At 36.6% G+C, this 23,776-nt stretch overlaps 1 protein-coding gene across 2 annotated transcripts in view; it reads right to left on the minus strand.

The window, feature by feature from the left end:
- Window positions 1-23,776, minus strand: part of ADAM9 (ADAM metallopeptidase domain 9) — a 142,085-nt gene that overhangs the window by 84,112 nt on the left and 34,197 nt on the right. For both annotated transcript variants that reach the window (XM_077769472.1, XM_077769471.1), the window contains exons 8-11: window positions 21,556-21,627; window positions 19,969-20,138; window positions 14,888-14,969; window positions 14,277-14,410 (exon numbers count right to left, since the gene is read on the minus strand). In XM_077769472.1, the coding sequence (XP_077625598.1) occupies window positions 14,277-14,410; window positions 14,888-14,969; window positions 19,969-20,138; window positions 21,556-21,627 (458 nt within the window). The remainder of the gene's footprint in view (window positions 1-14,276; window positions 14,411-14,887; window positions 14,970-19,968; window positions 20,139-21,555; window positions 21,628-23,776) is intronic.

Below are 23,776 nucleotides of genomic sequence, written 5' to 3' on the forward strand. Positions count from 1 at the left end.
CTGATTCGAAAGGACACAGGCACTCCACTGTTTATAGCAGCATTATCAACAATAGCCAAATTATGGAAAGAACCCAAATGCCTATCCACTGGTAAATGGATAAAGAAGATGTGGGGTGTGTACACACACACACACACACACACACACACACACACACACACTGAAATATTATTCAGCCATCAAAAGGAATGAACTCTTGCAATTTGCAATAATGTGGATGGAACTAGAGTATTACACTAAGCAAAATGAGTCAGTCAGAAAAAGACAAATATCATATGATTTCACTCATATGTGGAATTTAAGAAACAAAACATATTAATATAGGGTAAAAAAAGAGAGAGAGAGAGAGAGAGAGAGAGAGAGAGAGAGAGAGGCAAACCGGAAAACAGACTCTCTCAACTATAAAGAACAAAATGAAGGTTACTGGAGGTCAGATAGGTGGTGGGATGGGTTAAGTGGATGATGGGTATGATGAAGGCACTTGTTATGATGAGCACTGGGTGTTGTATGTAAGTGATGAATCACTAAACTCTATACCTAAAACTAATATTATACTGCATGTTAACTAACCAGAAATTAAATAAAAGCTTTAAAAATAAAAGAAAAAAAAAGAGTGTGCAAAATCTTTAGCAAACATTATATTTAATGATAAAAGGCTGAAAGCTTTTCTTTTGATAGATTGTAACTAGTGTAATGCATAGAATTGTTGAATCACTATGTTATACACCTGAAACTAATACAACATTGTGTGTTAACTATTTTTGTTAAAAAAAAAGAGTAAGACAAAGAAGCACATTACCACCACTTCTATTTCAATACTGTACAGGAGGACCCTCCTGTACAGTAAGGTAATATAAAAATAAATAAATAAAAGTTATATAAGGATTGATGAGGTAGAAACAAGACTTCATCATTGCCAGATGATATGATTATACAAGTAAATAGCCAAAAGAATTTACAAGTATGTAGCACTGATATAAGAATGCAATGAGATGCTAAATATGAAGCACATATACAAAATCAATTTTATTTTTATACAAAAATATTAGAAAATTAATTTTTAAAAGAGATATCACCTACAATAATATCCAAAAATATAAAGTATAGGAATAAACTAACAAAAGAATTTTTTTTATTTTTTTTAACGTTTTATTTATTTCTGAGAGAGAGAGAGCCTGAGCAGGGGAGGGTCAGAGAGAGAGGGAGACACAGAATCTGAAGCAGCCTCCAGGCTCAGAGCTAGCTGTCAGCACAGAGCCCGACACAGGGCTCAAACCCACGAACCGTGAGATCATGACCTGAGCCGAAGTTAGAGCTTAACTGACTGAGCCACCCAGGCGCCCCATGAAATTTAAATCTCTGTAAAAAATATGAGGAATTAAAGATCATGGACTTGAAGACTACTTATTGAAAATAATTCTTCACCAAACTAATCGAGAGATTTAATACAATATCAATCAAATGCCAAATAAGACTTTTTGGTGGAACAGGACAAGTTAATCCTAAAATTTACATGAGAAAGTACAATACCCAACACACTCTCAAACAAGTAAGTCAAAGTAGGATAACTTGCTTTAATCGACCAATGATAAAGTTGTGAAAATTAGGAAACTGTAGTCCTGATGCAAATATAGACTAATTTACAAATGAAACAGAAGAGCCCAGAAACACATACTATACATCTGTGGACACTTGATTTATGACAAGATGACACTGCAAAGTAGCAATGAAAGGGATATCTTTTTAACACATGATGCCAATTCAATGAAGTATTCCTATTGGGGAAAAAAAACCTGACCTCTTCCTTATACAATGCACAAACAATAATTCTAGGTGGATTACAGACCTAAATATGAAGGTTAAAAGGGATAAGAGTCTGGGTGCCTGGGTGGTTAAGCATCCGACTTTGGCTCAGGCCATGATCTCACGGTTCACGGGTTTGAGCCCTACATCGGACTCTGTGCTGACAACTAGCTCAGAGCCTGGAGCCTGCTTCAGATTCTGTGTCTCACTCTCTCTCTGATCCTATCCCGCTCACGCTGTCTCTCTCTCCCAAAAATAAATAAAACATTAAAAAATTTTTCAAAAAACAAAAAACGGATAAGAATCTGGAAGACAACACACAAGAATATCTCTGTGACATCAAAGTTAGGGAATGGTTTCTTAAATAAGATACAAAAAGCAACTGTCATAAAGGAATATATTGATATACATGACTGTATTAAAATTATGAATTTTTCAGAAGTCACCAAAAAATTTATGAAGAACTCTAACAAATCAATAAAGAAAGTCAACCCAACAGCAAAATGGGGAAAGGGAGAGCAGATTGAAAAACAAAATCCAAATGGCCCATAAACAGGTGATCAAATCTAATCTTATTAGTAATCAGGGAAATGCAAAGTAAAAGCACAATAATATACCATTATACACCCAAGTCATTAGCTAAAGTTTAAAGTGGATACTATCAATTGTTGGTGAGGTACATAGTTAGCACTCACTCCTCCAGCCACCTCTGATTTCATCAGTTATGGTGCACAGCTCCTACCTCTAAGCTTTCTTTGAGTTTTAACTCAAACATATAGAGGAGGTAAAATCCCAGTGGGGCAACCTTCAAACCAAAAGAAGACGGAAGCAACAAAAATGAAAATGTACTGCAGCTACGTGTATCAGGATGGACAAACAACACAAACACAATGTCAACTAAAAAAAGCCACACCAACGAGAAGTACCTTGCATAATTCTGTTTGTTTACTCTATTTAATCTATTCTATGATTAGACCTCAAAACAGGCGAAAACTAATGTGTTTAGGAATACATATTTAGGTGGCCAAACTGTAACGAAAAGCAAGGAAATGATTCCCATAAAAATCAAGCTAATGGTTAGCTTCAGGGAAGAAGGTATGTTGGAGGAAAACTGCAAAAGGTACCTCTGTGGATGCTGCTAGAGATTTGATGTGGGTTCTTATACAAATGTCCACCTATACATTTGTTTAGCTACATTTTCTTACGTGCTTTATTTTTTATAATAAAACTGTTTTTTTTTAAGTTTATTATTTTGAGGGGGCAGGGGCAGAGGGAATAAAAAAAAAATTTTTTTTTTAAAGTACATCATGAATTCTATCAGAACAAGACGGCCCACCAAGAGTTATTCTTGGTGCTTCTCTATCTGAAGTCAGGCTCGGTGGACTCTAGCGAACTAGAAGGGTACTGAGTCAGGACTGAGAAATCCTTTATAAAAAAAGATGATTTGCTCAACCTGATGGGGGTTGTTAAAGATCAGAAAGCCAACACAGGGCTATAGCTTTTATATGAAGCAATCATCTAAAACAAAACAAAACAAAACAAAACACAACACCCAGAATCCAAGATAAAGGCCAGAGTAAGAGGTAAACTTGGAATGCAGGGCAGGCTTTCTCTAAAAATCAAAACAAAAATACACAAGAAGATGCAACAGAAAACACCACCATTAATAAGTCTAGGAGACTTATTGCCAACTGTGGGAGCAAGTAAGTCTATTTCAATTAGAAATAGACTAGAGTCATCTACCTAATAAGCAGTGCTCACCAGACCTTAAAGAATTAATTCAACACCATCTCTATTATGTCCATTCTGCCCTCCTCCCAGGGACAGTCTACATTTTCCTTAGAAGAAGCAGGTTTACATTTTCCTTAGAAGAAGCAGGTCCCCCTTTATTCAGTAGTGAAGGTCTCACTTATTGTTCTTTTTGGGGAGTTGCAAAACCTTTTATTCTCCAAGATTTTATATTCCTAGATCTAGAAAGCAATGTTCCTTCATTAGAAGTCCTTTTGGACCAAGCCATTACAAGTGTTGCCTCAGACCACAAACTCAGAGTGTATGCTTGCTACAGACTCAATTCTATCCTAATACTCCTAAAGTGCTTCTACACTAACCCTGTAAACAATGATATCCCCAAATATCATTCCTTGTGCAATCTCACCCAGTCTCAAACTGTCTCTTTAATGTTTTGCTTTGCCTTAAGACCCATGCTTAAGCCAAGTCTCATTTTAACCCTGTAGGCATAATACACAAAAGGTCAATAGTGAAAACAAAAGCTCAAGAGGTGAATATCTGTAAGCAGTGGAATATTTATAATTATCCAATACTTATCTATGAGCTATAGCTCTGTCATAGAAAGTCAGTAAATTACAAACAAGACTTTTTCTCTTTTTTCCCTGGGTAATTTTAACTTACTACACTAACAAAATTACTTCTATAAGATCAATAGACTGTGTATAAACTCACATAATGACTCACTACACAATCATGCAACCTCCCCAAAAGGCAAAGGCAACAACTGACAACTATTCTGTATATCCTAAAATCTCTACTAGAATGCTAAACAAAAGTGTAAAACTATTAGGGCACCAGTAATAATGGGAAAATAAAGTCAGCACAATCCACTCAGATCTATACAGAGCGAAATATGATCATTCAGTGAAAAGATTTTAAAATAAATAAATCCACAATAAGATTACCCTACAATATTTCAAGCATATATTATCATTTCTCAAGAGTAAAGTCCAGGGAACACTGGTAACTAGCAATCACTTAAATATTTAATGATTTTAATATTAATATTTGTAATAGACTGGTACCTATACTTTTTCTAGAATACTTCTATTAAATAATATTGCTTTATTTCCTAAATAAAAAATATATATCTGCTCAGAGCAAAAATCATTCAAAAGATAAAGAAAAACCATAATAAAAAATATAAAAATGACCTGAATGACTACTGCCAAAGAAAAACCATAATAAAAAATATAAAAATGACCTGAATGACTACTGCCAATAATCGGAGCTGACTAAACATTTTGGCATACATCCAGTCTTTTTTCACATGTTCATATATTTTTAAAATGGAATAATTCACACCATGATATTTCACATATTTTTTTCACTTGGATAAATAAACATTTTAACCAACATATTATTAACCAGAGTGATTTACAAACCATCTTCTGCAGTACCCTAGAGTTTCTAAGGAGATGCCCTCAGGAGCCAGGCCTAACAAATACATTAGGCACAGTATGGCACAAAGCTAAAAGCTCGTGATAATTTCAATGGCTCACAAAAATGTTTTAAGTGTAATTTATTTTAAAATCAGACGAGAAAGGGGAGATCACAATAATAAATATTTAATAGTGAATCGATTTAATAGTGAATAGTGAACCTGGTGGCTCAGCTGATTAAGCATCCAGCTCAGGTCAGGATCTCAGTGTCGTGAGATTGAGCTCCATGTGGTACCCTGCACTGGGCGTGGAGCCTGCTTGAGTCTCTCTCTCCCTCTCCCTCTCCTCCTCCCCTGTCCACACTCTCTCAAAAAGAAAAAAAAAATCTTAAAAAAAAGTAAAGTAGAAAAAAATTTTTAATTTAGAAAAAATAGGAAAAGAAAAGAAAAAAAAGGAATCTATTCTGGGTTATACCTGTCATTATACCAACACAGTCTTAAATTTAATTTTTAATCATTTTTAATGGAGGAAGAGACTCACAAAACCAAAGGGGCCTCAGGCCCATGAAAATGATAAGGCAGCCTGGGGATAGAGAGGGCCACTAAGCAGTTAGAGAGGAGGGGGCGCTTTTCCTCCTCCCACTTCAACCAGAAAAAGTCCCCTTCTATATTTTATATAATGGGATTTTAGGTAAGAGTATAGTAAGAGGAAAACAAAAGAGGAGGCTTCCCCAGCTTAAAATAAAAGTTTAAAATCCACTGTTTAAAAATATGACTTCTAGGGGTGTCTAGGTAGCTCTGTGGGTTAAGTGTCCAACTCTTGATTTTGGCTCAGGTCATGATCTCAAGGTTCATGAGTTCAAGTCCCACATGGGGCTCTGTACTGACATAGATTTTCTCTCTCTCTCTGCCCCTCACTTCTGCTTGCTCTATCTCACAATAATAAATAAACATTTATATATATATATGTATGTATGTATGTATGTATATGACTTCTACTATACAGTGTTATACTAAATAGGGGTTTCATGGTCAATATAAATAATCTATCTTTTTCAAACATGTGTAAGTTGTGCCCGTTTTTATTGCTTAACAATGCATATGCATACTGCTTGCTCACCCTCTGATTATTCCCCTAGAACAATTTCCAAGAATAAAGCTACTGGCTCAGAAGTGTTTGGACACAAAAAGGGTTTCAGACACAAATAACCAACATGCTCCACAGAAAGCCTGTACCAATTCTCATACCAAAAGTATATGAGGGTGCCCTGATGACCTCCATACCCTTCAAAAATAAGTATTAGTATTGGATCTTTCCTGGTTCCATAGGTTAAAAACATGTTATTGTTGTGATTTGCATCTCTTTGTTTCACAAATTTACTGGTCTTTTACATTTATTTCTTCTATTATGAGCTAATTGATCATATCCTTTGTTCATCCATAAACTTATGGTATTTTATTTTTAAAAAAACCTTCTCACATATGTTTCAAATAGTATTTTTACTACTTGCCATTTCACTGTTTGAATTGTTTTTGACATACACAACTCTTCAAATCTATAGACTGTTTTGTCCTTTATAGTTTTACGGGGAATGGGAGACAGGGAGCAGAAAAGTTTATTTTAAAAAACCCTTCTCCAAGATTATTATTTATTAAATCCTGTTTTCTTATATTTCATTATATATTTAGAATTTATTTTAATGTATGATATATGGTAATTTTTCCCAAATTCTTAACACATTAGGTCAGCCCAACTTACCATCTTTTTAAAAATGCCACTTTTGGGGCACCTGGGTGGCTCAGTCGGTTCAGGTCATGATCTCACAGTTCATGAGTTCAAGCCCCACATTGGGCTCTCTTCTGTTATGTTACACAGAGCCTACTTTGAATCCTCTGTCTTCCTCTCTCTGCCTCTCCCCTGCTCACATGCTCTGTTTCTCTCTCTCTCAAATACAACTAAACATTAAAAAAACGGATACGCTTGTATAAAATACAAGATAAAAAAAAAACTTTTAAAAATGCCACTTTTAGGATTTCTGAACTTTCTACTATAAGATTGTTGATAGGTTTATTTTGCTTAATATTGTACATATCATAATAGCTTGTATCAAAAGCATTCTTTAAGGGTCTTCTTTTCAATATTTTCTTCACTACTATTGCAAAATTCTTCTTCCAGGTTGACTTTAAATTTATTTTTGTCAAATTCCAGAATGAAAGAACTATATACATATCTGGAACTTGATTGGAGTTACATTAAATTTATGAATTAATCTCATAAAGACCGATACATTTCTAATATTTAGTCTTCTCATAAAAGAACACTAACTTTACTCAAATTATGTATTTGGACTTGCAGTAAACTAGTGTGTGTTCTTTAAACAAGTACTGCATATTTCCTATTATGTTAATCTCAAGATATTCAGAATTTTCGGCAAATGTAGTTTTTTCTCATGTCTTTCAAAATAGTTATAACTGGTTTATTAGAAATCTACTTATTTTATAACTGTATTTCTAATATTTGATTTCCTTGGTTTTCAAAACTAGACAATCCTACAACATCATTAACTGCCTCTTTTCAAATATTTATTCCTAAATCTTTTCCTTATTCATTGCACTAGCTAGAAAATCTAAACCAAGATAAAGTAATAGTACTGATAGTATCATGTATGCCCAAGATTTATGGTTTCCCCTCCAATATTATCCCCATTCTTCTCTACTGTGTTCTATGCTTAGAAGATTGCATCCAATGATACATGGTCAATAAGAGGCACTAGCAGAGATAAGAAGTTAGTAGGTGAATAAGGCTGATTATTCCTATGGGTCCCACTCTATCAGGTTCACCTGATGTTGGTAGTTTCCCTCTACTTCAAATCCTAAATGGTCAGTCTCTCCTATCACCATAGTTATTTCCCTCCATGGCTCCCCAATAGTTCTCTCTATATATATCTTCTACATCCCTACCAGTTTACACCCTTAAGATTCCCCCCAAAAATGTCTTCTTGCTGTTCTCATGGGGAAAAACTATAGATCACCTTATATATTCAAGATCATCTTATGTTCATGGTGAAGTTTTAATATGCAGTAAGTTTTAAAGGTAATATAATACCATTTCATTCAAAATAATATATAATTATTTTAGATTTTAGGTCTCTGATACAAGATTTACTCAGAAAAGTTTTTTATTATTTTTTTAAAAGTTTTTTATTTATTTTGAAAGAGAGAGAGAGAGACAGAGAAAGAGGAGGTGAATGGGGGAGGGGCAGAGAGAGAGGAGGAAGGCAGAAAAGCCACAGTCAGTGAAGAGCCCAATGCGGGGCTCGATCCTACAAAGGGTAAGATCATGACCTGAGCCAAAATCAAGAGTTGGTCGCCAAACTGAATCAGCCACCCAGGCACCCCACAAGAGCTTTTTTAAATTACTAACTCATTTAAGGGTAAAATATCTAGTTTTACCATAGCGTGGCCAAAGAATGAGACCTGTTCTGTTTCTGCTTTTTTTAAATTATGTAAATCTTTTGGCAAAATACATAGTCAATTTTTGTTGAGATTCCTAAACACCTGAAATGAAGATACACGATCTACTTGTACACAGAGTTATACTTTAATCTATTAAATCAACCATACTAATATTTATTTAAGCCTCTATAATCTTATGTGTTTTGTTTATATAATCTGTTAATGATTAAAATGTTTTAAAATTTCCTCCAAGAGGGGCGCCTGGGTGGCTTAGTCGGTTAAGCGTCCGACTTTCGCTTAGGTCATGATCTCGCGGTTCGTGGGTTCGAGCCCCACGTCGGGCTCTGTGCTGACTGCCAGCTCAGAGCCTGGAGCCTATTTCAGAGTCTGTGTCTCCCTCTCTCTCTGACCCTCCCCTGCTCACTCTGTCTCTTTCTCTCTCTCCTAGAAATAAATAAAAATATAAAAAAATGTAAAAAATTTAAAAAAATAAAATAAAATTTCCTCCAAGATATGTGCTCATTTTCCCTTGACATAACTTTTTACATTATATATTTTAAATGTTTATTTATTTTTGAGAGAGAGAGAGAGACAGACAGACCATCGCGGGGCTGAAACTCATGAACTGCGAGATCATGACCTGAGCCGAAGTCAGACACTTACCTGAATGAGCCACCTAGGTGTGCATTTACATTATATATTTTAATAACATAATATAAACAATTATGATAAATGTTCATTAATGATTGTATATCTAAATTGAAAAGTGATCATTTTTGCCTTATTTTGAGCCTCTCTGTCTATGTATGTTTCCTAGATAAAACATTTCATTGAAGCAGTGTGAGACATAGTCTGAGAGGCACTCCATATATATTTGTCAAAACTATTGTATTCGACCTTAAATTATTATATCTTACATTTTCTATTCTGTAACACCTTAACAATATGTTCTTTAGGGCTTTTTTTTCTTAGTGGAATACATTTTCTAAAATTTTTTTGTCCTGGGGCACCTGGCTGGCTCAGTCAGTAGAGCATGTGACACTTTACCTCAGGGTAATGAATGCAAGCCCCATGTTGGGTGTGGAGTCTACTTTAATAAAAAACAAAAAACAAAAACCATTGTCCTTGTGAAGTAGAAATGTGCATCCTGTTTTCAATTCTTCCTTAAGGTTATTATTATGACAATTTAAAATGCAGTTAGATGGGGCAGCTGGGTGGCTCAGTCAGTTAAGTGTCCAATTTCGGTTCAGGTCATGNTGTAAAAAATTTAAAAAAATAAAATAAAATTTCCTCCAAGATATGTGCTCATTTTCCCTTGACATAACTTTTTACATTATATATTTTAAATGTTTATTTATTTTTGAGAGAGAGAGAGAGACAGACAGACCATCGCGGGGCTGAAACTCATGAACTGCGAGATCATGACCTGAGCCGAAGTCAGACACTTACCTGAATGAGCCACCTAGGTGTGCATTTACATTATATATTTTAATAACATAATATAAACAATTATGATAAATGTTCATTAATGATTGTATATCTAAATTGAAAAGTGATCATTTTTGCCTTATTTTGAGCCTCTCTGTCTATGTATGTTTCCTAGATAAAACATTTCATTGAAGCAGTGTGAGACATAGTCTGAGAGGCACTCCATATATATTTGTCAAAACTATTGTATTCGACCTTAAATTATTATATCTTACATTTTCTATTCTGTAACACCTTAACAATATGTTCTTTAGGGCTTTTTTTTCTTAGTGGAATACATTTTCTAAAATTTTTTTGTCCTGGGGCACCTGGCTGGCTCAGTCAGTAGAGCATGTGACACTTTACCTCAGGGTAATGAATGCAAGCCCCATGTTGGGTGTGGAGTCTACTTTAATAAAAAACAAAAAACAAAAACCATTGTCCTTGTGAAGTAGAAATGTGCATCCTGTTTTCAATTCTTCCTTAAGGTTATTATTATGACAATTTAAAATGCAGTTAGATGGGGCAGCTGGGTGGCTCAGTCAGTTAAGTGTCCAATTTCGGTTCAGGTCATGACTTCCAGTTTATGAGTTTGAGCTACACATCGGGCTCTGTGCTAACAGCTTGGAGCTGGGAACCTGCTTCAGATGTTGTGTCTCCCTCTCTCTGCCTCTCCCCCACTTGCATTCTTTCTCTCTCTGTCTCTCTCAAAAATAAATAAACATTTTTAAAAATGTAATAAAATAAAATGCTGTTAGACATATTTCTCTAATTTTCTGTGACTTTATACCTCTCCCACTTAGTTACTTTTATTTTTTTAATATTATAGAATTTCTTTCAAGCTCCATTTGTTCTCATTGCCCCTCCTCTAAATCCAATGGCCCATAAACTATTCTTTCCACTGTGTTCTCAACCTCTCTCTAACTTTTAATCTCTGTTCTTTCCCCTTGCAATCTGGAAAGCTTATAATAATTGACTTGCAGATCTTTTTTGAACAGGCATTAAGGAGGAGTCACCCACCCAGGGCCAAAATGAATTCCCATCATAGGACTGACTTCTTGAATCTACTGACAGAGGTCAAGAAGAAATCCCAAACACTTCACTCATTCCATTTCCTAACACACTCAGCCCAGCACCAGTCTGCTGCCTGGAGTCTACCAGGACATATTCCATTATGTCCTTTATTTCAGTTTACATCTATCACCATAGCAAGCTGTAGCTCTCTATGTAGGACCTTGTCTCCTTCTTGTTCCCTTACTATGCACCCTGGAATTCACAGTCGATAGGCAGGAAAAAAAAAACAAAAAAAAAAACCTCCAAAATTCTCAATCTCTTCTCTGAAAGTACCTTTCACTGTCAAGCTCTACTTGAAATTCAGCTATTCCCTGATTTCACAGCTTCCACTAGAGCCTTCTCAAAGTGCAGCAGCTTTTTCCCAAAACCCTCATACAACTAGAGATAGAATCTTCCTCCAGATTGCTGCTTCTAGGCCATTCTCTCTCCCTCCTTTCTAAAATCTCCCAGCTTTGAATCTCATAAAATTAAACTACCTGCTGTCTTTATCAATAACATAACCAACCCCTGGGTTACTCCCTCTCATGTCCTTCTTGCTAACATCGTCACTCTAACACTATTCTTGTCTTAATTTTTGCCAATTTCAATATACAGGTAGATAATCATATTAATCCCTTGGGCTCTCCTTGGCTTGAATTCCTCTCCTCCAATGATCTAATCCTCCACCACTCAATGACTCATTGCCAAGCTTTTAATGGACATTTTACCATTACTATAATTTATAAGCTCAACTTTATGCATTTTATCCTCCCCAGATATACCTTTTACTCCAATATACCTTCAATCTCCTCAGGACATCCAATTCATTGACGTTTTCCCTTTTTACTTCCCTTGTCCCCTTAATGTCCTCCCTTTCATAAGCCTTATCCAGCTTAAATATCATGGTCCATCATTATAATTACTCCTTTGCAAATAGATTTGACTTCCTTGCACCTCTCTTACTTCATTGTATTTGGCCTAACTACAACCTAGTTAACATCAACCCTCTTATGTACCTATGCAGTTGAATATGGCTGCACAAAAACATACAACCAGAGACTAATCTCACCTAAAATTCATGACTATGAGTCTGAGGTGACCCTTTAAAAGTGCCCCAGAAACATACTCTCCTCCATTTATTCTCCCATTCTTCTACATGACTATCTCATACCTTTTCCTATTTCCTGAAACCCCCACCAGCCTCCCCCCGAACCTTTCCGCTGATGAATCTACTTCATTCTTCACGGACAAAACTGAGCCACAGACTCCCACCACATCTATCCATCTACCAGCATCTATGTCCACTTATTCCTATTACTACAGACACCCTACAAGTAAGTGTTCCATTAGAACAAAGCCCTCTACTTGTACCCCCAATCCCAAGCCCTCTCACCCACTCAAGGTCTACTAATAGCAATGCCCCCCTCTTTGTCCTACATCACCAATTTTACCCCTCTGCTAAATTAGTCCTATTAGCATACAAACCTGCTGTAATTTCTTCCATCTTGAAAAAAAAGCCTATCCTGACCATCTTCCTTTGGTACTTGGCTCTTCTCTCAGATACCCACACAGCTTTCAACTCACCTCCTTCAAGTAGTTAGTCTAACATCATCTCAAAGAAGCTTAGCCTGGTAATACAGATTTAAAATTGCAACCTTACCTCTACCATCACCACCACTGCCACTACCACCACCACTCTGGCCCTCCCAATCTTCTAATCTTGCTCTATTTTATTTTCCATGGCACTTATTACCTCCTAATGTTCTGCATTATTGATGTATTTATTATGTTACTAGTTTGTCTTCCCCCATTAAAATGTACACTCCACGAAGGCCAAGTCTTTATCTAATTCCCTGAGACAGTCCAAGGGCATAAAACAAAGTCTAGCACATGATCAGTGCTCAATAAATACTTGATGCATGAATGAGTAAGTATGGGTCCATTCCTCATTGCTTCATATACCATTTTAAGTTCCACTACAGTACTGTTTCAGGATATTCCTTTCCTAACTCTGCATGCCACTGTTTTTAGCTTAGTCTCCTGTCTTATTTTATTGTTGATTATTCATTTCTTATTCCCTGAATTCATGTCTTCTTCAACTCCACTCCTAGCCAAAGCAAATGCTAAATTTACTTCTCTCTCCTACAAGGAATCTTTTACAAACAGATCTTTTCTTGTGAACATAATTACCTTTTTTATTAAGTATAGGTGTTTTTTTTCATAAGCACTGTTCTAATTCTCCCATATCTATTTTTCAGCCTAGTTATTTCCTCAAAAACAGATAAATTCTGCAGTAAATTCTGCTCGAGTGCTTCCCTTTCCATCAGGATTTAATTAGAATTGTACCTTCAGATCTCAAGATAAAGAGCAGGCTAAAAGCGGTTTTAATTATTCTTTCTGTGCCCCAGGAACTTGAGGGAGGTAGGAAAGGAAATGAATACTTGGGGCTGTGGATAGTCCCCATATGAAATCTTCATCTGTCTTTGGAAAAGATGAAGAGCTTCCACATCTAATTTTTTCTCTGGTTCAGCTTCTACTCTACATATGTATGCATTGTGACTATGTCCAAGCCTCTGTTTAGCACTGCCACCTACTAAATTAGGAAGGAACCTTGTTCCCTTATAACAAATCTCCATCAAAACCCATAGACCCTCTATTGTAATTACTTTTGAACCCTTGCAAAGGAAGGGGTTCTAAAATCACAGGCTCTGGCCCTAGACTTCTTGACTTCAAGAAGAAGTCTTACATGACGTTTCTTCATCCTTAAACAGAGATACCCACATCTCATTAGGTTGCTGATCATTAAAGAGTAATACATTTTAAGTGCTTAGAGCAGTGCCTAATACATAAGTAACATTCAATAAATGTGAACTCTTCTTTTTCCTGCTCTTTGTCTTGCCTCCCACCTTCATCTATAAAATTGAAAATGTTAGCAGGACTATGTCAAGATTTCCTCTACTTACAGTGACAATGCAGCACTTTCTCAAGAAGGGGTTTATGAGTAAATGTTTCATGTAGCTTTCGATCTAATCCAACCTGCACTGCATCTAACAGAAGCCCTTTACTAACTCCTAATTCGGATGTAAATTTTTCCACATTCTTATACTCTTTTGGTCTGTCAACTGGTTTACACAGGAGTGGCCTTCATAAATGTTTATTTCTTAAAGGTCTCCGGAACCATTTAATTAAAAAATAGACTTCTCATTGGTATATCACATACTAACTTCAGAGGAGCCAGGAACATTTTTTTCAACACAGACATGAGTATATCACAGAGTTTAAGAAACAATTAAACCACATTAAAAGAAGAGAGAATTCAGTTACTTACGATGCTCCTGAATTCATGATGCAGCTCTTTGCTCCACAAAAACAATCTCTGCCATCATCATGATTCATTCCAAGGTTATGACCCAACTCATGAGCAACAATGGATGCAAAGGTCTCCACTGTGATTTGCCCAAACTGTCCAAACACAGGAAGGTATTACTTAGGTTTCTGAACAAAAAGGATATGTTTTGTTTCTCAGATTATTTTTTTCCACAAGAGGAAATTTATCACTACAATGGTGACAGTTTTTACGATAAATCAAGCATCCAACATCAGTCTTCATATATTTGTAGGAAACTGATGTGACTCAACACACTGATTATGGAAACAGATCCTTTAAGCAACAGACCAATTAGCACTAATAGGTTATCTGCAATGATTTATGGGAAGACAGATTCTTAAATGGAGTCTCAACATCCCTGTCCTGAAAGAGTGAGGAGCTAATAAACACATAATATTAGAAAACTTAATCCAGTCTCTAGGGAAAGAACACATCTACCATTTCTACCCAAAATATTGTTTTAAGGACTAGGGTAGGAAGTAATGCAAAGAAATGCTTGCCACTGTCCTAATGCGGGTGTCCAGAGTTAAATATCAAGAACAAAAACATACCACGTTAATTCCACCTGCATGGCTCCTTGAACACACTGTTCCCACAAATGCCATTCCTGCAGTCCCACCAAAACCTTTCTTCCTAAATGAAAATAAAAGGTAAAAGTTACAACATGTACTTGGGGGGAGAAAGGAACACACTGCTCTTATTTCTTTGGGTAAGTTTAAACTGGATTGAAAAACTGGGAGAAAAATGGCAAAGATAACTGACATTTTAAAATCGAATACAACTGGAGTGCCTGGGTAGCTCACTCGGTTAAGTGTCCGACTTCGGCTCAGGTCATGATCTCACAGTTCATGAGTTCGAGGCCTGTGTCAGGCTCTGTGCTGACAGCTCAGAGCCTGGAGCCTGCTTCGGATTCTGTGTCTCCCTCTCTCTCTGACCCTCCCCTGCTCACACTGTCTCTCTCTCTCTCAAAGGTGAATAAATGTTTTAAAAAAGCTTTTTAAAATCAGAATACAATTAAGTCTTACTTCATTTTTATTATCAGAAAACAAGATTAATATCACAGTTCGTTTTTTCAAACAAATGAAGATATGTTTTAGATACCAAACCGAGTTTTTTTTTCCCTCTAGGTGAAAAATCTTCCAAGAACGCATTACATTTATTTATCAAAAAATTCTAATGAGGAGAGACAGGTAACACACTCACTGAGCATATGTACACAAGAGACTTCAGGGAAGGAAGCACACGGAACAAAAAAAGAACGACAGTAGCCTCTGTATGGTTTCCCCATCATCCCAGACACACTTGTATCTCAGGACCTGTTTTCTCCACCTGGAACTCTTTTGCCCAGTAAATATCCCTAACTCATTCCCTCACCTCTTCAGGTCTTTACACACAAGTCTTCCCATTGAGGCCTTCCCTCACCACTCCAACCTGACTCTTCCAATACATTTGGGCGGGGGAGAGAGACAGGTGCTCAACTATTAATTGAATTTTAAAAAAACATGATAATAATACAATATGTTTAAACTGTTCTACCAGCCTTCACAAGTGCCTTACAAAAATATCATTCGACCCTAAAACTCTACTACGTAAAAATCATTGTGCCCACTGAACAGATTTAGACACTGAGGCTCAGGGAAGTTGGAAGTTGTAACAGTAAAGACTGTTAGGTCACTAAGCTGGGGTTTAACATAATGCTATCTGAGTCCACATTTACGGCCTTCCATAACTATACCATCCTGGCCCTTTCTTCCCTGTAGCCAGGTAAGCAAGCTCTAATTAGGGAGAAACACAAGAAAAGAAATGTTATCTTCATGTAACCACAACCTGAGCCTACAGTACAACAAAAATTGTGGCTACTAAGTTTCTTCAAACATGTCCTGCACTGTAAGTCAAAATAGGAGCTCAGTGGTTGTAACCTTAACCTTCCTAGGAGGCACGCACCTACAGGAAAATGAGGAACTTTTTCCTTCACGGGATGATAGAAAATCAGAACCCAAGACACTGTGTTATATATCTGGTTCCATTATCACAAATTTACACATGACAGAGGCCACTTGACATGCCCAAGTTCACAACAGTTCTTTCTGTACCAGTCTTCATTAATAAGTCAAGGTAGACAACTCTTTCAGGTGATAAAGGCAGATGCCAGCACCTTGGCCTTCCGTGGCTAAAACAAAGGCAACTGGAGATGGAGAATTCAGCCTCATACATCATCTCAGGCGGTGGTACTCAAACTATCTAGGGGAAAATATCAATAATTTTTTCTTTAATTTCCAGGTCATTGCAGACCAATACTTCATTTTGCCACTTTTTTTTACTTGAACTATCATTAATATATTAGTTTCAGGGGGTGCCTGGGTGGCTTAGTCGGTTAAGCGTCCGACTTTCGCTTAGGTCGTGATCTCGCGGTTTGTGGGTTCGAGCCCAGCGTCGGGCTCTGTGCTGACTGCCAGCTCAGAGCCTGGAGCCTGCTTCAGTCTGTGACTCCCTCTCTCTCTGACCCTCCCCTGCTCACGCTGTCTCTCTCTCTCTCTCTCCTAGAAATAAATAAAACATTAAAAAAAAAAAAAAAAGCAACCTAAAAAAAAATATTAGTTTCAGGGCTACAGCACAGTGACTGAATAATTATAAACATTATGAAATGCTCACCACCGTAAGTATAGTTACACTCTTCCAATACTTCTACTTCTACCCTCCCTGCTTTATTTTTCCTCCTTACCAGTTATTAGTATTTAATATATAATACACACTCATTTATCTCATTTATGGTTAATCTCCTCCACCAGAATATGGACTCCATGAAAACAAGAATTTTTGTCTGGACAAAAACAGTACAACTGTATTATTTTCCTTACAGAAAAGTCTAGAAAATGTAAATTAACCCACATTAACAGAAAAAAGATGAGCGGCTGCTTGTGGGGGGAACATTTTTGTAGGGGAGAGGAGACTGGATTATAAAGGGGCCAAGGAAACTTTTAGAGGGACTGGATGTTTATCATCTTCATCATGGTGACAGTTTTGTGGTTATACACATATGTCAAAATACACCAAAATGGACACTTTAAATATGTACAGTTTAATCTTCGTCAGTTATACCTCAATAAAACTGCTTAAAAATTTAAAACATTTTGGGGCTCCTGGGTGGCTTAGTCAGTTAAGTGTCCAACTCTTGATTTCACCTCAGGTATGATCTCACAGTTTGTGAGTTTGAGCCCCACATTGGGCTCCGTGCTAACAGCACAGAGCTTGCTTGGGATTTTCTCTCCTTCTCTCTCTGCCTCTCCTCTGCTTGCTCCCTACCTCTCAAAATAAATTTAAAATTAAAAAAAAATGTTTAACATCTTAAAAATGGAGAATTTTTGCCTGCTTTATTCATTGCTATCTCTAGTGCCTAGAGTATATACTTATAAATAATTATAAATGAATGAATAAATCTTTCTCTGGGGCATCAGACCAGCAAGGAGAAGGGGACCAGAGATACTAACATAAAAAGATGGCCAAGGAGTGGTGCCTGGGTGGCTCAGTCAGTTAAGCATCTGACTTCAGCTCAGGTCATGATCTCACGGTTTGTGGGTTCAAGCCCCGCATCGGGTACTGTGCTGACAGCTCAGATCCTGGAGCCTGCTTCAGATTCTGTGTCTCCCTCTCTCTCTGACCCTCCCCTGCTCATGCTGTCTGTCTCCTTCTCTCAAAAAACTCACTAAAACATTTTTTAAAAATTAAAAAAAATATATATGGCCAAGGAAACACTAGCCAGATCACCTCTACTTAATGCCATAGTATCCAAGCCCCCATTCATGCACTCAGTGCTTCCAAAAGGCTTAGTACCCATTCATAACCAAAAGCATGACCAGAAATCATCAGACATTTGGGAAATGCCTCTAGCATGACAGAGGTATGGATACCAGTGAGAGAAGAAAAGACAGCCTGAAAGGTTTGTCCGGGCAAGGTATAGAGAATGCACTGGAGGTCTGTTCCTTCTGGCCCTCTGTGAACTAGAAGGCATGTTCACTACCAGGAGGATGCTTGCAGGTGCCATTACTAAAACTTAATAAAAAGGTCACGCCCAAGTCTTTGTGATTACAGGGCGATAAAAAAATCATTTTGGCATTTTCAGTGCCTTGCTTTAAATTAACTCACATCACAAAGAAAACAAAATAAAATTAAGGGAAATTTCTCTTTGGAAAAAAATTATGAGTTTTAGGTATCCTCAACACTGAAAGAGGCAAAAAAAAAAAAACCCCACTAAATTAGAACATTTTTCTGCAAGAAGCCAACCTATCAAGTTAGAAAATATTTTTTAGGAGGTTGTGGGGGATAAAGAGGAATAAATAGCTTTATTGTTTTGTCAGGCAAAGGGTGCTGCAGCAGGCTAAGGCCTTCAAAACTGCAAGCCCTCAAGCCAGAAAACTTTTTAATTTTTTTAATGTTTATTCTTTTTTTTTTTTTTTTTTGAAAGAGAGAGAGCACATGAGCAAGCAGGGGAGGGGGAGAGAGAGAGGAAGACACAGAAACCAAAGCAGGCTCCAGGCTCTGAGCTGCCACCACAGAGCCCAATGCAGGGCTCGAACTCATGAACCACGAGATCATGACCTGAGCTGAAGCTGAATGCTTAACGAACTGAGCCACTCAGGCACCCCTCAAGCCAGAAAACTTTTAAGAAGGACGAAACATTTTAAATAGTTTTAAATGAGGGTTTTTGCTGTAAGTTTTGGAATGTGTTTGTATTAAGTGATTTATAGAAGTTTAAGTTTTATTATGGTCCGTGAAGATGCTTCGTAAAAGAAGAAAATTTTAAAAGCATGTATCAGTAATATCTCAAAGAGAGCAAAAAATTATTATACTGATGAAATCAGCACTTGATTATATTAAAAAAATTAAAAGGAACAAAAAGATCTACTGAACATTAAAAATAAGATAGAAGAAATTAAAAACACTCAGAGATGTATTATAAAACACCTACACCAAAGCATATCATCAGTAAAATTCAGAAGCCTGGGAACCAAGAGAAGATGCTACAAGTTTCCAGAGAAGGAGGAAAACAAACAAAGAAACCTATAAATAAAGGATCAGTTACTGGAATGGGTTAAGGCTTCTTAACAGTGACACTGGAAGTCAAAAGACAGAAGCCATGCCTTCAAAATTCTCAAGGAAAAAGATTTCATGCCTAGCATTTTACACACAGCGAAATAGTCAGAAAGCTACAAAACAAACTGGAAAGCAAACCTCAGAAAGACTAAGTTACTTAGGTCCCAGGATGAGAAGAGGTTATATTGATGTAATTCTTAAATTCTGTTCTGACATGATGAAACACATTTTCTGACACGAAAGAAGCCAAAACTTTTTCTTTCCATATATCCTTTCAGAAGAAACTAGAGAACGCACCATACCAAAGTGAAGGAGTAAACACAAGAAAGAGGAAGGACGCGGGATAAAGGCGACAGGGAATCCAACATAGAAGAGAAATCTCATGGTCTTACTGTCACTTGTCATGAGGGGTCATACAAAGCTCTCCTTATGCACATGAATGCTCAAAAACCTTAAGAAAACATGATTCTAATAGAAGAAAATAAGCAAAAGTTATTATTCTCGCCATTTCATTCATAGTACTTTTTAAAAAATCACTTACAGAACGAGCTGTGCACTGTCGTGTCTCCGACGTGTTATGAGAAACTTTTCCCGCCACTGGACAAAGTTCCCCAGCACATCACCGGCACCCCCGACTATGTTGATCTGGTTACCATTTGTCCAAATCTCCAGCCCAACTAGCACAATACGAATATTCAACATAATATACATCTAGGAAGAAAACAGAAATACAAGTGTATAGGGGCACCTGGGTGGGTCAGTCGGTTAAGCGTCAGACTTTGGCTCAGGTCATGATCTCACGGTTCATGAGTTCGAGCCCTGTGTCAGGCTCTCTGCTGTCAATGCAGAGCCTGCTTCAGATCCTGTGTCTCCCTAACTCTACTCCTCCTCCAGCCTCTTTCTCTCTCTCAAAAAGAAATAAACATTAAAAAAATTAAAAATTAAAAAATAAAGCAAAAAAAGAACGTATATAAAATATATTAAAGAATATAAGAATATCTTATAACTTATTATGAAGTAACACAATAACTTAAAATAAAAACAAAAAATACATTTCCTTCAATACAAAGAGATTCTCATCTCTCAAGGGTCTCAGTTTCCTCATCCATAAAATAAAAGTAATAGGAGTTCAAAATGCTTTTTATCTTCCATTCCAAAATCTGACAAACGGAAAAGTTTAAGTTTTTGGTAAATTTGGCTTCCAAATTGCCCTCAACTAATGCAAGTCTATTTATAGTCTGTATGTTATCTCACTTAATGTAAATATTCATACATTTCACTACAGGAATATCAATGAGTTTGATTACAAAGTGCTACCACAAGATCCTGTTAGAGATGTTATGCAATACACGGTGAACCATATTACCTTTCTAAATTTCTATCTAAAATTCTAATTACACACACCCCAAGGATTTCAGACAATGCACTATGAAACTCATTTTTATTTTATAGAGATACTATGAGGAATAAAGGACAATAAATACAAAGCACTTGGCTCATATTATAAATACTCAATAGAACATTATTGTCTTCATCATTATTAGTATGCTTGGTATTCACATCAGGGAAAAAACTTTATAGATGAAATTACCTTGTAAGAACATGTATCTGTATCTAATTCTTCAGTGTCTCCCAATGGGTGAATGTACTCCAAAGTCTCAAACCAAATTTCTCTCCCTCCCTCCACCCTCTTGCTGTCCCTATTGCATTCTCGATCTCTCTCTCTCTCGTTCTCTCTCTCGCACTCTCTCTCTCTCTCTCTCTCACACACACACACACACACACACACACACACACTGTCATATCATGATTTCAGAGGAGGGGGCACCTTTAATCAAAATAAGGTTGAGGACAAATTCAAAGACCTTTTCATAAATGCCAAAGTACCTTAGCCTACCTACCCTGAAGATAAAATAGATCCTAATATGAAATCTCTTGCTTGTCTCCAAGTCTTGCTACAATTATATATTCCTTTCAAACATAAAAAATGTTACAGAACAATCTAGTAAGCAGACCCCTGAAGAACTGAGTCACTAGGATAATCACAATGAGACAATGTTTTAGTTCTGCTCTGAAACTGTGAAAAGACAGGCTAGAATAACCCCAAAGAACAGAAAACACAGCTTACACTATCCAAGTAGTTTGCTAAACGGATCATCTCTTCTCTCACCGCTGTCTGATTTCTTCCCATCATGTCATACTGAAAAGCAAGAAAGGAGAATCATTTTCACCACAGTAAGTTATGAAAAAAATTCTATAATCTGTTACAGTGAAGGTAAGAATCCCAAGTATTTCCTCTGAACTAAAAATGGAGGCATTTAGACGTTCGTCTGCAGTTTAAATTAGTAAATTTTAGGGATACATTTTAGTGTTAAATGCAAATAAATGAAAAACAGGTTCAAGTGCGAAATAAGTAATAATGAAAAAGCACTGGAGTCTTTATTTGCTCCAAATTAGTATAATTTTAAAATGACTTTTCTCTTTAATGGTCTTTTTTGCAAATTTTAACGCAAAAATGTTTTCAAACTAAACTTTATAAAGGTAGTGTTTAAAACTATCAAAATGCAGGGTGCCTGGGTGGCTCAGTTGGTTTAGTGTCCAACTCTTGATTCTGGCTCAGGTCATGATCACAAGTCATAGGATCAAGACCCACATCAGGTTCCACGTTGACTACAGAACCTGCTTGAGATTCTCTATCTCCCCCTCTGCCCCTCTCCCCCACTCATATGCACACTCTCTCTCTCTTTAAAATAAAGTAAAATAAAATAAAATAAATAAAAAATAAAACAATCAAAAACTAATGTAACAGATTTCCTGACCCTTTTATCCCTTAAGCTAAAGACACTACCAATAAACAATTTCTAAATTCTGGGCTAAATTAATAATGAGAGATTAATCAATGTTCACCAACAGAGATATTATATGTAGACAAAAAAGATATTTAAAAATTTAACCATATTAAAACAGTTGATATGACTGATTCTTGTCTTCAAGACCTGGCTAAATCTAAATGTCTTTTTGTTTTTAAAACCTGTTTTTTTTTTTAATGTTTTATTTATTTTTGAGAGAGATAGAGACAGCGTGAGCAGGGGAGGGTCAGAGAGAGAGAAGGAAACACAGAATCTAAAATAGGCTCCAGGCTCTGAGCTAGCTATCAGCACAGAGCCCGACGCGGGGCTCAAACCCACGAACCATGAGATCATGACCTGAGCCGAAGTCGGACGCTTAACTGACTGAGCCACCCAGGCGCCCCTAAATGTCTTTTCTTTTTTAAGTTTCATTTATTTATTTTGGGAGAGAAAGAGACAGCTTGAGTGGGAAGGGGCAGAGAGAGAGGGAGTGAGATTTCCAAGCAGGCTCCACACTGTCAGTGCAGAGCCCAACACGGGGCTCGAACCCACAAACTGTAAGATCATGACTTGAGCTGATACCAAGTCAGATGCTTACCCAACTGAGCCACTCAGGTGCCCCAATCTAAATGTCTATTCTAACATTATTTTAATACAACCAACTAAATATCTAACAAAAAGAAAATTTTTAAAAGAATGTAGGGTTTTGCTCTAAGATAAGTACATTAATATCAGAATATATCAGATCTTACCAGTCAGGCGTTTTATCATGATTCTCCTAAACGAACAAAGAATCTAATATATCTGACAAGGTTTGACTGAAATGGAACCATTCTTATTTTGAACTATTTTCCAACAGTACATAACAAATCTATCTGGAGCGAGTAATAAATAAAATCATTTCAAATCTCTATTTTTGTAACTTGTCCAAACATTCTCCAGAAACTTTTTATCCATTATCTGCTGCAAAGTTCATACTCCCTGTGTTTTTTCCTTCTACCATTTGAAGGTAAGGAACTTATAATGAACAAATCTGAATACATTTCTATCTATTAATAAATGCAGCTTGTTTATTTCCACACTACACACAGTAAGAGATTTTTCTTAAACCATAAAAATCCTCTAACTGTCTCTGCAGCTTATAGGAAGGAAACTGTTAACATTGCTAAGTTTCTACAAACAACTTTTTCACACAAAGCTGGCAGCAAAAAAAAGCTAAACAAAACATTTAAAATTATCTATATGTTAAATTAAATAGCAGCTATATCTAAAACTGATAATCCTGTAAATGCAGAAGTGGACCTATTACTTAGTTAAAGTAAGCACAATTCATAACTATGAATAAGGAAAATCCCTGGTGTTATCCTGGACACGGAAATTAACAGTAAATTCTAAGATCAACTACTCTCCTCTATTCCCTTGTAAAGCATGCCAGGACTTGGAAGTTTTCTGTCTCTTAAAGTGAAGGATAGGTTAGCTGAAATTCTAAAAAGCAAAGCA

The sequence above is a fragment of the Crocuta crocuta genome, unplaced genomic scaffold (assembly GCF_008692635.1).
Source record: "Crocuta crocuta isolate KB4526 unplaced genomic scaffold, BGI_CrCroc_1.0 scaffold698, whole genome shotgun sequence".
NCBI classification, from domain to species: domain Eukaryota; kingdom Metazoa; phylum Chordata; class Mammalia; order Carnivora; family Hyaenidae; genus Crocuta; species Crocuta crocuta.